This window comes from Ranitomeya imitator, chromosome 6 (assembly GCF_032444005.1).
Source record: "Ranitomeya imitator isolate aRanImi1 chromosome 6, aRanImi1.pri, whole genome shotgun sequence".
NCBI lineage: Eukaryota > Metazoa > Chordata > Amphibia > Anura > Dendrobatidae > Ranitomeya > Ranitomeya imitator.
The window spans coordinates 323,242,103-323,259,949 of NC_091287.1; the positions used below are offsets into that span (position 1 = coordinate 323,242,103).

Sequence of the window (17,847 nt, forward strand, 5' to 3'; positions counted from 1 at the left end):
AGACATAACTTCTGTCAGGGAGTGTAACGGCTTCTAAAAAAGGGCTGGATGATTTCCTCAGTACACATAACATTTTGGGTTATAGATAATTTTGGGACAAAATGTACAGTAAGTAGAGAAAGGTTGAACTTGATGGACCTAGGTCTTTTTCAATCTATGTAACTATTTCAGGATACTATACCTCACAAAAATCATCTGACAATCCCCTTTAACTGTATGATATAATTTAAACTACTCTTCGTTATCATGATATTCATTCAGTGACAAGTGCAGCGGTGATTCTTTTATATACAATAGAGCATGATTTGGGTCTCATTCATACATTCATTCGTTGTGTTTAGTCATGAAATAATCCCTGCCGGCTTGTTCCTCCAGTTCTGTTTGCAGGAAAAAAAGCCTCATTGATTGTTGTCCTTATGCAGAGCTTTGGTGTGGTTGCGCAGCACTGCTATGGAGAGCGTAGACTCTTATTACACACACATTCTCGCCCTGTCAGCCGGCAGAACAGGAGCCAGAGGGAAGACTCCAGTTCCGTTGCTGATCCCTTTCTAAAAACAGCACTTGCCTAATAAAGATATGGGACTTGTCCATTCACTATTGGCCTTTTCCGCACTATAAATACTCTTGCTGAAGATCATACAGGCTTTGCTTGTTTCAGGGTTGTATCTGATCTGGAATACACTCTCTGGAGCAAAGAGGAGGAATAGCTGCTGCTCACCACTGCATTACAGCATTAAAGGATCTTAGTCAGTTATAAGGATGCCCAGAGTGGACGCAGACCTCAAGCTGGACTTTAAAGATGTCCTGGTCAGGCCCAAGAGGAGCAGCCTCAAAAGCAGATCAGAGGTGAGTCCTTTCCTCCTCAAAGAAAACACTATAGATAACATTTATCCGTTTTACTATTAACGCCATTACTTATTTGCAAATTGCCTCTTCAGAGGGGAAGAAGACTTGAACTCTAGTGCCGCCTTCATGACTTTTTAACATATATATTGTACAATAGCATAACAACCAAGGCTTATTGATCTTTCAAGGTCCAACGTGGATTTACATTAATAGTGCTGTTTGTCATATTCACAAAATCTGGAAAAATTACAGCAGTTGTAGGCATAAACTCAACTTCTCTTAGAAGACATCTGTCAGTGCAAATGGAAATTTCCACTTTTTTTCTTTGCTAATGAGGAATTTAGAGTTCACAGCGGGGGAGTGGGGAGCTCAGGATTTGTATCTTGTTGGGCTTCAGCCTTGCTTTCACCTTCAGTATTTCACCTTGGCAGAGGAAAGAACAACTCATAGTTCTGGTTGGAAGTAGATTAGTCAGGCTGAGCCTGCAGAAGAATAAACACTAATGACAATGACAGTCGGCAGTGTGTGTTAGCCTGGCATGCCATACTGGCTTCTTACGCAGTGCAACAACATAAGACGGACTAATACCGTGCAAACATTTCTTTGTGACTGCATAAAGTATTCCTCAAAGTTCAACGTTGCTTGTTGGAAACCCTGTGATTAGTCGCCAACTAGTCTGACCTGTTGGGGGAAACTCATTTATGTAGACCCCACAGCCCCTTGTAACACTTTCAGTGCAGGGATGCCACTGTCCTGTTAGCTGTCCTACCTGATTGACATGACTGCTTCATATATTTTGCAATCTATTAACCCATGCAATGCTACATTTAGGTGGTGTATATCAAGAATATATATAATTCACATTGAACACAATGCTGCCACGCATCATTGTACATCAAATTACATTGCAATCAGTTCTTACATTATATATTGGAATTTCAATGTAATAAAATATTCCTGCACAGTAGCGAGCCTGTGGTATATAAATTCAGCGTATTTTTCTTGGGAGAATAGGAAGTCACCTTCAAGGCATTCTTGCTGCAACAGATTTTTTATCAGGCATGTGCTCTATTCACTCCAGGCTGGGGGTGTCTCCTTCTAACATAGAGACTTTCTGGGAAATTGCCATGTCAAATAAACCTTAGGTAATTTAAGGTATCACATCTTCAAGATCCGCGTCATGTTCTTACAAAGACAGACAGATAGTCATTTTATGGTGGTTCACATATCCAGGACGGCTGCTCTGAACATCACTGCATTGCAGCTGCATCTGCTTACAGCAAGTCTCATAGAGGGATGGTCCTCCGGATCTCCTGCCTATATCTGCACAATGTCTTTATGATATTCTCTTAGCAGGGATGCACTTGTATTTTCCTTTTGCTTCATTTATTGCATGATTGGTGTTATTTTCTATTTGTCGCGAAGTATGTAGCATGCAATTATCAGACAAAGAAATCTTTTGTGTAAAATTTCCCCTGAAAAAAAAAATCCTTTTTCAGCATTAGTTAAGGCCTCGATCTAAACATCTTTAAAAAAAAAAAACCACAATAAAAAATACTGACTAGTTTTTGCTGTTAGGTAGTCAAGTGCTATCAGCTGAAAGTATCACTCAATCATGTTCAAACAGATTGCAGCTTTTTTTTTTAGAAACAAAGTTCTTTCATGTAAGACAATATGGTCCCAATAGCAGGAATGATGTTTTTAGGAATAAAAATTAAAATCCACATAGGATCATTTGTTTGGTCTACATTTTTCTCTTTGGAGAAACTTGCACCCATGGCCTTTTATCTTCTTTAGTGTTTTTCAAACTTGTTTTGTATTCTCTAGTAAGCGTTACACTATGGATAGTGTTTGCAGCCTCTTCTGCCCCATCCTCAGTCTTCCATCCTTACAGAATGTCAGTTGTACTAATAAGTTGGTAACTCTGTTACCTGACTTTTAATTTTTCTATCATTACATAGTTACATAGGTTGAAAAAAGACTTGGGTCCATCAAATTCAATCTTTCTCCACCAATTATACTGTACATTTTTAATCACTAAATTATCTATAACCCACAATGTTATGTGCACTGACTATTGCACCTTCTTTTACACTCCTTTTATTTTCAAAATGCAGAAGAAAATGTCAAAAGTTTTTTTTTATTTTTTAAAGTTGCACACAAATTCATCTCAATTCCACACGCACATCTTAATTAGACATCACAGTTGAGGAAGATATTTTTCAATGTATACTGTGAAAACGTATAAACATGTTTCCAACAGGATATGATTTTGTGTACTGCAAAAAAGGTATCCACTCAAACCATTGGCCATTCATTGTCTGGAGCTGCCCCTTCCACCTTTAAAGCAATGCAGCGCATTAAGCTCAGATTAAAAATTTGCCAAGTAGACCTAATGCGGCTCATAAAATTTTTATGTGAATCATTATTTACTCCAAGTGCTCTTGAGAACATGAACTTAGGTTTTCAAAGTACAGAAATCTGCACCAATTACAAAAGTGTTCCTTACAGCAGGCCTCTCGCACAGCCTATGGAGGCCACAGATGACACCCCTTCAACCATCAATGGCAAAACTGTAGTTGCCCCAATTAAGGAGGTCCTCTCTAACTTAACCTGCCTTAACCTAGCAGTTTCAGCTTGTCTGAGCTCAACAAGAGCAGGCCACGTCAACCTGTCACCAGGTTTGGCCGATATGAGTTACGGCCACCGCCTTTCAGGGCTTATCTACAGCATTCTGTAATGCTGTAGATAAGTCCCTGATCCAACCTCTAAGAGAAGAAAAATAACTTTTATTATACTCACCTGTGGGTGGTCTGGTCCGATGGGTGTCGCTGGTCCTGGTCCGGCGTTTCCCATCTTCTTGCGATGCTGCCCTCCTGCTCCTGCGTCATCCACACAGGCTCCCTGGAATCACACTCCGGTGCAGGCATACTTATCTGCCCTGTTGAGGGCAGAGCTAAGCACTGCAGTGTGCAGGTGCCGGAAAAGGTCAGAGAGGCCCAGTGTCTGCGCACTGCAGGAATTTGTTCTGCTCTCAACAAAGCAGATAAGTATGCCTGCACCGGAGTGTGATGCCGGGGAGCCTGTGAAGCAAGCAGGAGGTGGGCATCGCAAGAACAGCAGTTTGATAAGCCTCTTCTTACCTCAGCACTCTTTCAGAAAATGTTTGCAACCATTATGTGCATTTTGCAGAGGCAGTGTTCCATACAGTGCTGAGCCCTATTCTGTTATGTGTGCTAATGACAGGTGTTATGAAGGCAATCCAGAAACACAGTATGCTTAGCGATCAGAGCGCACACAGTGAACTGACAAATACCCAAAAATACAAGAACGAGCTCTGAGACGTGGAAACTCTGTAGACTGCACACCTGATCCTATCCTAAACACAACTAAAAGCGGCTGTGGATTGCGCCTAACAACTACCTAGGCAACTCGGCACAGCCTAAGAAACTAGCTAGCCTGAAGATAGAAAAATAGGCCTGACTTGCCCCAGAGAAATTCCCCAAAGGAAAAGGCAGCCCCCCACATATAATGACTGTGAGTAAGATGAAAAGACAAAACGCAGGGATGAAATAGATTCAGCAAAGTGGGGCCCGATATTCTAGGACAGAGCGAGGACAGTAAAGCGAACTTTGCAGTCTACAAAAAACCCTAAAGCAAAACCACGCAAAGGGGGCAAAAAAAAACCCACCGTGCCGAACTAACGGCACGGCGGTACACCCTTTGCGTCTCAGAGCTTCCAGCAAAACAAAAGACAAGCTGGACAGAAAAAAAGCAACAAAAAAGCAAAAAGCACTTAGCTATACAGAGCAGCAGGTCACAGGAACAATCAGGAGAAGCTCAGATCCAACACTGAAACATTGACAAGGAGCAAGGATAGCAGCATCAGGCGGAGTTAAGTAATGAAGCAGTTAACGAGCTCACCAGAACACCTGAGGGAGGAAGCTCAGAAGCTGCAGTACCACTTGTGACCACAGGAGTGAATTCAGCCACAGAATTCACAACAGTACCCCCCCCTTGAGGAGGGGTCACCGAACCCTCACCAGAGCCCCCAGGCCGACCAGGATGAGCAGCATGAAAGGCACGAACAAGATCGGAAGCATGAACATCAGAGGCAAAAACCCAGGAATTATCTTCCTGAGCATAACCCTTCCATTTAACCAGATACTGGAGTTTCCGTCTAGAAACACGAGAATCCAAAATCTTCTCCACAATATACTCCAATTCCCCCTCCACCAAAACCGGGGCAGGAGGCTCAACAGATGGAACCATAGGTGCCACGTATCTCCGCAACAACGACCTATGGAATACATTATGTATGGAAAAGGAGTCTGGGAGGGTCAAACGAAAAGACACAGGATTGAGAACCTCAGAAATCCTATACGGACCAATAAAACGAGGTTTAAATTTAGGAGAGGAAACCTTCATAGGAATATGACGAGAAGATAACCAAACCAGATCCCCAACACGAAGTCGGGGACCCACACGGCGTCTGCGATTAGCGAAAAGTTGAGCTTTCTCCTGGGACAAGATCAAATTGTCCACTACCTGAGTCCAGATCTGCTGCAACCTATCCACCACAGAATCCACACCAGGACAGTCCGAAGACTCAACCTGTCCTGAAGAGAAACGAGGATGGAACCCAGAATTGCAAAAAAATGGAGAAACCAAGGTAGCCGAGCTGGCCCGATTATTAAGGGCGAACTCAGCCAACGGCAAAAAGGACACCCAATCATCCTGGTCTGCAGAAACAAAACATCTCAGATATGTTTCCAAGGTCTGATTGGTTCGTTCGGTCTGGCCATTAGTCTGAGGATGGAAAGCCGAGGAAAAGGATAGGTCAATGCCCATCCTACCACAAAAGGCTCGCCAAAACCTTGAAACAAACTGGGAACCTCTGTCAGAAACAATATTCTCAGGAATGCCATGCAACCGAACCACATGCTGAAAGAACAAAGGTACCAAATCAGAGGAGGAAGGCAATTTAGCCAAGGGCACCAGATGGACCATTTTAGAAAAGCGATCACAGACCACCCAAATGACTGACATCTTTTGAGAAACGGGAAGGTCAGAAATGAAATCCATCGAAATATGTGTCCAAGGCCTCTTTGGGACCGGCAAGGGCAAAAGCAACCCACTGGCACGAGAACAGCAGGGCTTAGCCCTAGCACAAATGCCACAGGACTGCACAAAAGTACGTACATCCCGTGACAGAGATGGCCACCAGAAGGATCTAGCCACTAACTCTCTGGTACCAAAGATTCCAGGATGACCAGCCAACACCGAACAATGAAGTTCAGAGATAAGTTTATTAGTCCACCTATCAGGGACGAACAGTTTCTCTGCTGGACAACGATCAGGTTTATTCGCCTGAAATTTTTGCAGCACCCGCCGCAAATCAGGGGAGATGGCAGACACAATGACTCCTTCCTTGAGGATACCCGCTGGCTCAGATAAACCCGGAGAGTCGGGCACAAAACTCCTAGACAGAGCATCCGCCTTCACATTTTTAGAGCCCGGAAGGTACGAAATCACAAAGTCGAAGCGGGCAAAAAATAATGACCAACGGGCCTGTCTAGGATTCAAGCGCTTGGCAGACTCGAGATAAGTCAAGTTCTTATGATCAGTCAATACCACCACGCGATGCTTAGCTCCTTCAAGCCAATGACGCCACTCCTCAAATGCCCACTTCATGGCCAGCAACTCTCGATTGCCCACATCATAATTACGCTCAGCGGGCGAAAACTTCCTGGAAAAGAAAGCACACGGTTTCATCACTGAGCAATCAGAACCTCTCTGTGACAAAACCGCCCCTGCTCCAATCTCAGAAGCATCAACCTCGACCTGGAACGGAAGAGAAACATCTGGCTGACACAACACAGGGGCAGAACAAAAACGACGATTCAACTCCTGAAAAGCTTCCACAGCAGCAGAAGACCAATTAACCAAATCAGCACCCTTCTTGGTCAAATCGGTCAATGGTTTGGCAATGCTAGAAAAATTACAGATGAAGCGACGATAAAAATTAGCAAAGCCCAGGAACTTTTGCAGACTTTTCAGAGATGTCGGCTGAATCCAATCCTGGATGGCTTGGACCTTAACTGGATCCATCTCGATAGTAGAAGGGGTAAAGATGAACCCCAAAAATGAAACTTTCTGCACACCGAAGAGACACTTTGATCCCTTCACAAACAAAGAGTTAGCACGCAGGACCTGAAAAACCATTCTGACCTGCTTCACATGAGACTCCCAATCATCTGAGAAGATCAAAATGTCATCCAAGTAAACAATCAGGAATTTATCCAGATACTCACGGAAGATGTCATGCATAAAAGACTGAAACACAGATGGAGCATTGGCAAGTCCGAACGGCATCACTAGATACTCAAAATGACCCTCGGGCGTATTGAATGCAGTTTTCCATTCATCTCCTTGCCTGATTCTCACCAGATTATACGCACCACGAAGATCTATCTTAGTGAACCAACTAGCCCCCTTAATCCGAGCAAACAAGTCAGATAACAATGGCAAGGGATACTGAAATTTAACAGTGATCTTATTAAGAAGGCGGTAATCAATACACGGTCTCAGCGAACCATCCTTCTTGGCTACAAAGAAGAACCCTGCTCCCAGTGGTGATGACGATGGGCGAATATGTCCCTTCTCCAGGGATTCCTTCACATAACTGCGCATAGCGGCGTGTTCGGGCACGGATAAATTAAATAATCGACCTTTAGGGAATTTACTACCAGGAATCAAATTGATAGCACAATCACAATCCCTATGCGGAGGTAGAGCATCGGACTTGGGCTCTTCAAATACATCCTGATAATCAGACAAGAACTCTGGGACCTCAGAAGGGGTGGATGACAAAATCGACAAAAATGGAACATCACCATGTACCCCCTGACAACCCCAGCTGGATACCGACATGGAATTCCAATCCAATACTGGATTATGGGTTTGTAGCCATGGCAACCCCAACACGACCACATCATGCAGATTATGCAACACCAGAAAGCGAATAACTTCCTGATGTGCAGGAGCCATGCACATGGTCAGCTGGGCCCAGTATTGAGGTTTATTCCTGGCCAAAGGTGTAGCATCAATTCCTCTCAATGGAATAGGACACCGCAAAGGCTCCAAGAAAAACCCACAACGTTTAGCATAATCCAAATCCATCAGATTCAGGGCAGCGCCCGAATCCACAAACGCCATGACAGAAAACGACGACAAAGAGCATATCAAGGTAATGGACAGAAGGAATTTGGACTGTACAGTACCAATGACGGCAGACCTAGCGGACCGCTTAGTGCGCTTAGGACAATCAGAAATAGCATGAGTGGAATCACCACAGTAGAAACACAGACCATTCAGACGTCTGTATTCCTGCCGTTCAACTCTAGTCATAGTCCTATCGCACTGCATAGGCTCAGGTTTAACCTCAGGCAGTACCGCCAAATGGTGCACAGATTTACGCTCGCGCAAGCGTCGACCGATCTGAATGGCCAAAGACAAAGACTCATTCAAACCAGCAGGCATAGGAAATCCCACCATGACATCCTTAAGAGCCTCAGAGAGACCCTTTCTGAACAAAGCTGCCAGCGCAGATTCATTCCACTGAGTGAGTACTGACCATTTCCTAAATTTCTGACAATATACTTCTATATCATCCTGACCCTGGCACAAAGCCAGCAAATTTTTCTCAGCCTGATCCACTGAATTAGGCTCATCGTACAGCAATCCGAGCGTCAGGAAAAACGCATCGACACTACTCAATGCAGGGTCTCCTGGCGCAAGAGAAAATGCCCAGTCTTGAGGGTCGCCGCGCAAAAAAGAAATAATAATCAAAACCTGTTGAATAGGATTACCAGAAGAATGAGGTTTCAAGGCCAGAAATAGCTTACAATTATTTTTGAAACTTAGAAACTTAGTTCTATCTCCAAAAAACAAATCAGGAATAGGAATTCTTGGTTCTAACATAGATTTCTGATCAATAGTATCTTGAATTTTTTGTACATTTATAACGAGATTATCCATTGAAGAGCACAGACCCTGAATATCCATGTCCACACCTGTGTCCAGAATCACCCAAATGTCTAGGGGAAAAAAAAAAAGTGAACACAGAGCTGAGAAAAAAAAAAAAAATGATGTCAGAACTTTTTCTTTCCCTCTATTGAGAATCATTAGTTAGGCTCCTTGTACTGTTATGTGTGCTAATGACAGGTGTTATGAAGGCAATCCAGAAACACAGTGTGCTTAGCGATCAGAGCGCACACAGTGAACTGACAAATACCCAAAAATACAAGAACGAGCTCTGAGACGTGGAAACTCTGTAGACTGCACACCTGATCCTATCCTAAACACAACTAAAAGCGGCTGTGGATTGCGCCTAACAACTACCTAGGCAACTCGGCACAGCCTAAGAAACTAGCTAGCCTGAAGATAGAAAAATAGGCCTGACTTGCCCCAGAGAAATTCCCCAAAGGAAAAGGCAGCCCCCCACATATAATGACTGTGAGTAAGATGAAAAGACAAAACGCAGGGATGAAATAGATTCAGCAAAGTGGGGCCCGATATTCTAGGACAGAGCGAGGACAGTAAAGCGAACTTTGCAGTCTACAAAAAACCCTAAAGCAAAACCACGCAAAGGGGGCAAAAAAAAACCCACCGTGCCGAACTAACGGCACGGCGGTACACCCTTTGCGTCTCAGAGCTTCCAGCAAAACAAAAGACAAGCTGGACAGAAAAAAAGCAACAAAAAAGCAAAAAGCACTTAGCTATACAGAGCAGCAGGTCACAGGAACAATCAGGAGAAGCTCAGATCCAACACTGAAACATTGACAAGGAGCAAGGATAGCAGCATCAGGCGGAGTTAAGTAATGAAGCAGTTAACGAGCTCACCTGAACACCTGAGGGAGGAAGCTCAGAAGCTGCAGTACCACTTGTGACCACAGGAGTGAATTCAGCCACAGAATTCACAACACTATTCCACAACTGTTCTAATACAGAATATGGCAAGGATCACTCACCTAATTCAAGATGGATGACAGTCCATCATTGCTTTATGACATGTAAGTCAGTCAATCCGGCAAATACTATACTAGCACCTTGAAGGTATCCTGAAGTGGAATAATTAAAACCATTAATCACTATGATGAAACTGGCTTTCATGGGAACAGGAAGATCAAGAATGACTTCTGCCGCAGAGGATAAGTTCATCAGAGGTACCAGTCATATTAACTGCAAATTGACAGCACTTCAAAATAATAGCTCTCATATATAATGTGCAGACATTTCGTAGCAGACACATTTCAACATCAACTGTCCAGAGGAGACTGCAAGAAGCAGACATTTATTTTCGAATTGCTGCAAAGACGACACTCCTGACAGTCACAAACAAGAAGATGAGGCTTGTTTGGACCAAGCAGCAGAATGACTGATCATTATATCAGTGGGAATCTGTGCTGTGATCTGATGAGTCAAAGTCAAAGAAAAGGTGAAAGGATGGTTTTTATATGTGAGGTGCCCACTGTGGATCATGAAGCGTGACTTGTTATGTGAGAGTGCTTTGATGGTGATATTGTTGGTAATTTATTTCAAATTCAAGGCACACTTACCCAGCATGACTACCACAGCATTCTGCAATAACATGTCATCCCATCTGGATCTAGTTTGCACTTAGTGGGACCATAATGTGTGTAGTAATGTTACAGTGACCTAAAACATACCTCCAGGCTATGTACAAGCTTTGTGAGCAAGAGGAAGAGGAATGGAGTGTTGCTTCAGATGACATGGCCCCCACAATTACCTCAAACCAATTGAGATGGTGTGGAATCAGTTGGACTGCAATGCGAAGGAAAAGCAGCCAACAATTGCTTGGCACCTCTGGCAAGTCTTTTGGAAGACTATTCCTGGTGACTACCTGATGAAAGCTGCTTGAGAGAATGTCATGGTAGTGTAAAAATTCAGGGTACAAGGGAGGTACTTTCTAAGGCTACGTTCACACTTGCGTACCGGGGCTTTGCGGACAGCTGCTTACTTCCTCCTTGAAGCTCCGCCCACTTCCACACTTCTTCCGCTTAGGTCCTACTTCTAGAATCATGCATTTTGCGTACCTATGTTTAAAATTGGGTATGCAGGACATGTGGATGTATGTGGATGTAAGCGGATGCATCATTTTGACATGCCCGCCGACCGCATGGGAACACAACTTTTTTTATATGAGAAAAACTAAGCAATTACTGATTGGAAAACCTTACACTTGAACCAAAACAAGGATGATAATCTGTTCTAGCACACTAAGGAAAATTAGTCCCCTTTTTCACATACGAGAAAAAAAATGGACGTGTAAATGAAACCGAACATGCATTAATACATGATTCTTGAGAAGTTACAAATGTGGCGCTTCGTGAAATGATTTCACACTTCTTGAAATGGCGCATCACTGCAACTGCGCAGAGACTCGCCAGCGCCTGCGCTGAAGATGGATGAAGACAATGCCCACAAAAGGGCAGTTAAGGTTCAGATAATAGCGCTAGTGCGGGGAGCAGGTGCAGGATTACAGTACTGTAACTGCACTTCATACGTCAGCGTGACACTGATGGGAAGGGGGTGCTATTGTAATGAAGAGAGGAGGAAGGGATTTCTTCTAGGCACCGCACACCCCGGAGCCTTAAAAAAATCATTAACATAAAGGATTAAAACTCATACAGTTGTGGCCATAAGTATTGACACCCCTGCATTTCTGTCAGATAATACTCAGTTTCTTCCTGAAAATGATTGCAAACACAAATTCTTTGTTATTATTATCTTCATTTAATTTGTCTTAAATGAAAAAGCACAAAAAGGATTCTCCTAAAGCCAAATTGGATATAATTCCACACCAAACATAAAAAGCTGGGGGGGGACAAAAGTATTAGCACTGTTCAAAAAATCATGTGATGCTTCTCTAATTTGTGTCATTAACAGCACCTGTAACTTACCTATGGCACCTAACAGGTGTTGGCAATAACTAAATCACACTTGCAGCCAGTTGACATGGATTAAAGTTGACTCAACCTCTGTCCTGTGTCCTTGTGTGTACCACATTGAGCATGGAGAAAAGAAAGAAGACCAAAGAACAGTCTGGGGACTTGAGAAACCAAATTGTGAGGAGGCATGAGCAATCTCAAGGCTACAAGTCCATCTCCAAAGACCTGAATGTTCCTGTGTCTACCGTGCGCAGTGTCATCAAGAAGCTTAGAGCCCATGGCACTGTGGCTAACCTCTCTAGATGTGGACGGAAAAGAAAAATTGACAAGAAATTTCAATGCAAGATTGTGCGGATGTTGGATAAAGAACCTCGACTAACATCCAAACAAGTTCAAGCTGCCCTGCAGTCCGAAGGTACAACAGTGTCAACCTGTACTATCCGTCGGCGTCTGAATGAAAAGGGCCTGTATGGTAGGAGACCCAGGAAGACCCCACTTCTTACCCCGAGACATAAAAAAGCCAGGCTGGAGTTTGCCAAAACTTACCTGAAAAAGCCTAAAAATTTTGGAAGAATGTTCTCTGGTCAGATGAGACAAAAGTAGAGCTTTTTGGGCAAAGGCATAAACATAGAGTTTACAGGAGAAAAAAAGAGGCATTCAAAGAAAAGAACACGATCCCTACAGTCAAACATGGTGGAGGTTCCCTGATGTTTTGGGGCTGCTTTGCTGCCTCTGGCACTGGACTGCTTGACTGTGTGCATGGCATTATGAAGTCTGAAGACTACCAACAAATTTTGCAGCATAATGTAGGGCCCAGTGTGAGAAAGCTGGGTCTCCCTCAGAGGTCAAGGGTCTTCCAGCAGGACAATGACCCAAAACACACTTCAAAAAGCACTAGAAAACGGTTTGAGAGAAAGCACTGGAGACTTCTAAGGTGGCTAGCAATGAGTCCAGACCTGAACCCCATAGAACACCTGTGGAGAGATCTAAAAATGGCAGTTTGGAGAAGGCACCCTTCAAATATCAGGGACCTGGAGCAGTTTGCCAAAGAAGAATGGTCTAAAATTCCAGCAGAGCATTCTAAGAAACTCATTGATGGTTACCGGAAGCGGTTGGTGGCAGTTATTTTGGCTAAAGGTTGTGCAACCAAATATTAGGCTGAGGGTGCCAATACTTTTGTCTGGCCCATTTTTGGAGTTTTGTGTGAAATGATCAATGTTTTGCTTTTTGCTTCATTCTCTTTTGTGTTTTTTCATTTAAGACAAATTAAATGAAGATAATAATACCAAAGAATTTGTGATTGCAATCATTTTCAGGAAGAAACTGAGTATTATCTGACAGAATTGCAGGGGTGTCAATACTTTTGGCCACAACTGTAGATAAGACAGGTGACGTGAAGCAGAATTACCATTATGTAAGTGATAAACAGGTATGTCCATAAATATTTGGGACAGTTCATAGATAAGGAGAGTGAATGTTTCATGTCACCTGTCTTATCTATGGCCTTTATCTGTGCTGTGTTGTGATATATATATCTTTCCTACACCTGTATGGGCGTACAGGTAAGACTATTTTTATCATTCTATTACCTGTATGCCCATAGCGATAGCTTAAAAGGGAGGGAGTGACAGATTCCCTTTAAGACTTGTATAAATTAGTCTTCAAAGTTAACATGTCGAATGACATCTATGTGATTGTCCGATAAGAGCGGCCAAGCTGACACTCGGTTCAGACTGGCATTATGGCATCACTGATATTTGCCTGGAGCTGCCCTCCTTTCTCAGATTCATTTTTAATTAATTGTTAATCTAGCATGTACAGCTTGCAGCATAATCTAGTTTATTTCTAGCTTTCGCTGGCTGTGAGTGAAATCAGCAATGTATTCATGGGTTCTGTGATGCGTAATAGAATGTGTATAGCCAGCTTGTGCATGTAGATATGGTAACTCCGTGTTCCCTACAAAGCAGAGACTTATACCCATGCTGTTACTTATATTAGCTACATAATTCTCAGTTCTGCGTGCTGAATATGTTTCTTTCACATTATAATTTTAACATGATTATCAAATAGTGCGCATTATTGTTGCTGCATCTCGTCGACTGTAAATCAGAAACAGCTCCCCCTTGTCCTTAGCCTCTTTGTGGTATTGCAGCTCTGACTCATTTGCTTGAATTGAGCTGAGCTGTAACATCAGCCTCTGGCTATGGACGTAGGGGGCATAGTTTTTGATAAGTAAGTAGTCAGGTAATCTCATATAAACCATTTAGTGAGAGAATAATGAGACTGAACATAAAACTCTGAAGATTCATGCATTTGTGGTTGTGTTTTACAGGTAGATCTGGTGCGCACATTTACATTCCGCAACTCCAAACAAACCTATACTGGAATCCCGATTATTGCGGCCAATATGGACACTGTGGGTACATTCCAAATGGCAAAAGCTTTGGGCAAGGTGAGATTCCATCCAGAAATATTTCTTTAAAATCCATTTAAATTAAAAATCACTACATTATGTTGCTTTAAGACATTAAAGAGTAACCATCATTTTAATTTTTATGCATAAATCAATAGTACACACCTTTGATATTATCAGAAACATCAGCTTCTTTCCCCTCCTGGATTAATCTTTCACTTTCTATTCACTGGTAAAATCTGTATTGAGGGAAGATAGTTTTTCCCTTTCCTAAGATAGGAAATGACAGTTGGTGCTTTTAAGGGTTCGCACTCGTCACCGTAAAAAAAATGGTCCAATATTGGTATTCAGACCCTTTGCTCAGTGTTGAGTAGAAGCACCCTTTTGAGCTAGTAGAGCCATGAGTCTTCATGGGAATGATGCAACAAGTTTTTCACACCTGGATTTGGGGATCCTTTGCCATTCTTCCTTGAAGATCTTCTCCAGTTCCGTCAGATTGGATGGTGAACATTGGTGGACAACCATTTTCAGGTCTCTCCAAAGATGCTCAAATGGGTTTAGATCAGGGCTCTGGCTGGGCCAGTCAAGAATGGTCACAGAGTTGTTCTGAAGCCACTCCTTTGTTATTGTAGCTGTGTGCTTAGGGTCATTGTCTTGTTGGAAGGTAAACCTTTGGCCAAGTCTGAGGTCCAGAGCACTCTGGAAGAGGTTTTCATCCAGCATATTACTGTACTTGGCTGCATTCATGTTTCCTTCAATGGCAACCAGTCATCCTGTCCCTGCAGCTGAAAAACACCCCCATAGCATGATGCTGCCACCACCATGTTTCACTGTTGGGATTGTATTGGGCAGGTGATGAGCAGTGCCTGGTTTTCTTCTCACATACCGCTTTGAATTATCACCACAGAGGTCTATGTTCGTCTCATCAGACCAGATAATCTTATTTCTCATTGTCTGGGAGTCCTTCGTGTGCTTTTTTTTAGCAAGCTCTATCTGGGCTTTCATATGTCTTGCACTGAGGAGTGGCTTCCGTCGGGCAACTCTGCCATAAAGGCCCAACTGGTGGAGGGCTGCAGTGATAGTTGACTTCATGGATCTTTCTCCCATCTACCTACTGTATCTCTGGAGCTCAGCCACAGTGATCTTGGGGTTCTTCTTTACCTCTCTCACCAAGGCTCTTCTCCCACGATTGCTCAGTTTGGCTGGATGGCCATGTCTAAAAAGACTTCTGGTTGTCCCAAACTTCTTCCATTTAAGGATTATGGAGGCCACTGTGCTCTTAGGAGCCTTGAGTACTGCAGAAAGTCTTTTTTAACTTTGGCCAGATCTGTGCCTTGCCACAATTCTGTCTCTGAGCTCCTTGGCCAGTTCCTTTAACCTCATAATTCTCATTTGGTCTGACATGCACTGTGAGCTGTGCGGTCTTATATAGACAGGTGTCTGCGTTTACAAATCAAGTCCTATCAATTTAATTAAACACAGCTGGACTCCAACTCCTCTCAAGGAGGAACACAAGGAAATGGACAGCATGTGACTTAAATATGAATGTCTAAGCAAAGGATCTGAATACTTATGACCATGTGATATTTCAGTTTTTCTCTTTTATTAAATTTGCAAAAATTTCTACATTTCTGTTTTTTTCAGTCAAGATCGGGTGCAGAGTGTACTTTAATGAGAAAAAAATGAACTTTTTTGAATTTACCAAATGGCTGCAATGAAACAGAGTGAAAACTTTAAAGGGGTCTGAATACTTTCTGTAATCACTGTATATAATAACTAGATAGATATACAGATAGATAGATCAGACAGATAGATAGATATAAATATGCGATTGAGATATATAATCATTGCTTTGCATTTGTAGTTTACTGTACATGTATTCTATTAATAAATACATTATTTTCTGAAAAAATGGCGTGGAGTCCCACAAAATTTTATTAACCATCAAAGGGAATGCGGATAGTTGGGGGCAGATGTTTATAGCCTGGGAAATTGGTAATACACATGGAGCTTCCCAGGCTATTAATTTCAGCTCACAGCTGTATAATTAGCCTTTACTGTTTATTAAAATTGGGTGACCCTCCAAAAAATGACATAGGGTCCCCCCTATAATTAATAACAGCAAAAGCTAAGAGACAGCTGTGGGCTGATATTAACAGCTTAGGAAGGGGCAATGGCTATTGGCCAGTCTCAGACTAAAAACATCAGCTCACAGTCACCCCAGAAATGGCACAACCATTAGATACGCCGAATCTGGCACTTAGCCTCGCTCTTCTCACTTGCACTAGTGCGGTGGTAAGTGGGGTGATAGTATTGAGGTTGATGTCGCCTTTGTATTGTCAGGTGACATCAAGCCCAGGGGTTAGTAATGGAGAGCGTCTATAAGACGCTCTCCATTACTAACCCCATAGTTAAATTGTGAAAAAAATAACATCGAGAATAAAGTCCTTTATTGAGTTAACCAAAAATACTTATACTCACCTTTCACCCAATCCACTGTAGCCAATGTCCCCTGTAAAAGAATTCAAATAATAAACAAACGTATTCCTGAGCTGTCCACTGAGAAGATAATAATCCAATTGTCCCTCGTTGCATCTAGCTCTGATACATGTAGATAGCGGGCTGCATTGTTGCATGATGTGACTATACAGCCTGCCATCCAGCAGAGACACTGAGCGACATGTGCTTGCTCAGCTCAGTGCCTCATGGTCATGTGCTAAAGTTGAGAGGTGTTTATACCCAATGAACTCCTTACACCTCACTGACATTACCTCGAGCGTGAGAAAGTTCTCATGCTTGCGGTGCCATCTGAAAGGTCATCGGAGTTCAGAGCCAATGAACTCAATTCAACTCAATGACGTCAGTTCGAGCACTGAACTCCGATGACCTTTCTCATTGCCTGAGGGCAGATTAAGTCTTATTTGTATAAAATGAGATTATGGATCCATTGTACAGTGCCCATAGTTTGCTATGGACTCACAGTACCAAAAAGTGCCCCAGATTTTATGCAGACAATGTACGTGGCTATTTTTCTAGATATCATATGAATTGGAATACCGATCACCCAGATCATACTTATGTAGCCCATAGGAATAAGTGGACACACATTAGACCTCTTTTTTTTCTCATGGATTCACCCATGTCTTGTGGAATGATGGACAAGTCTGCAGAGAATACAGATTAAATCCCATGCTTAGGCATATAAAGTACTGTATTTTCTTTAATATCCATCCTCGGCAAATCTATAAGATGACATATATACATTACATTCTTGAAAGTGTTCTGACAAATATACCAATCCTCTTTTTTTCTTCAGCATACATTATTTACTGCAATTCACAAGCATTATACATTAGAAGACTGGAAGAATTTTGCATCTACATCTCCAGAATGCCTCGAGGTATGAATAGTTTAATTTTTTCAGTTAGCAGTTGGGAAATGCTGAGTTTCTGATTTTAGCAACGCTTAAATGTACTGACACCTTACATTGCAGGATGTATAGACTGTAGTTCTTACAATGGTGAATATGATTCTATACCTGTACAATATGGTCAGATTATTACTAGCACATTGGATTTTTCAGGCTTGTCAGCTGATGGACTTGTAGAAGACACC

General features: G+C 42.5%; 1 protein-coding gene across 1 annotated transcript in view; it reads left to right on the plus strand.

The window, feature by feature from the left end:
• The first annotated feature begins 444 nt into the window (after positions 1-444).
• GMPR (guanosine monophosphate reductase) overlaps positions 445-17,847 on the plus strand; it is a 139,232-nt gene continuing 121,829 nt past the window's right edge. Inside the window, exons 1-3 of the mRNA XM_069730827.1 lie at positions 445-846; positions 14,152-14,271; positions 17,549-17,632. Of these exons, the coding sequence (XP_069586928.1) occupies positions 760-846; positions 14,152-14,271; positions 17,549-17,632 (291 nt within the window). The 5' untranslated portion in view covers positions 445-759. The remainder of the gene's footprint in view (positions 847-14,151; positions 14,272-17,548; positions 17,633-17,847) is intronic.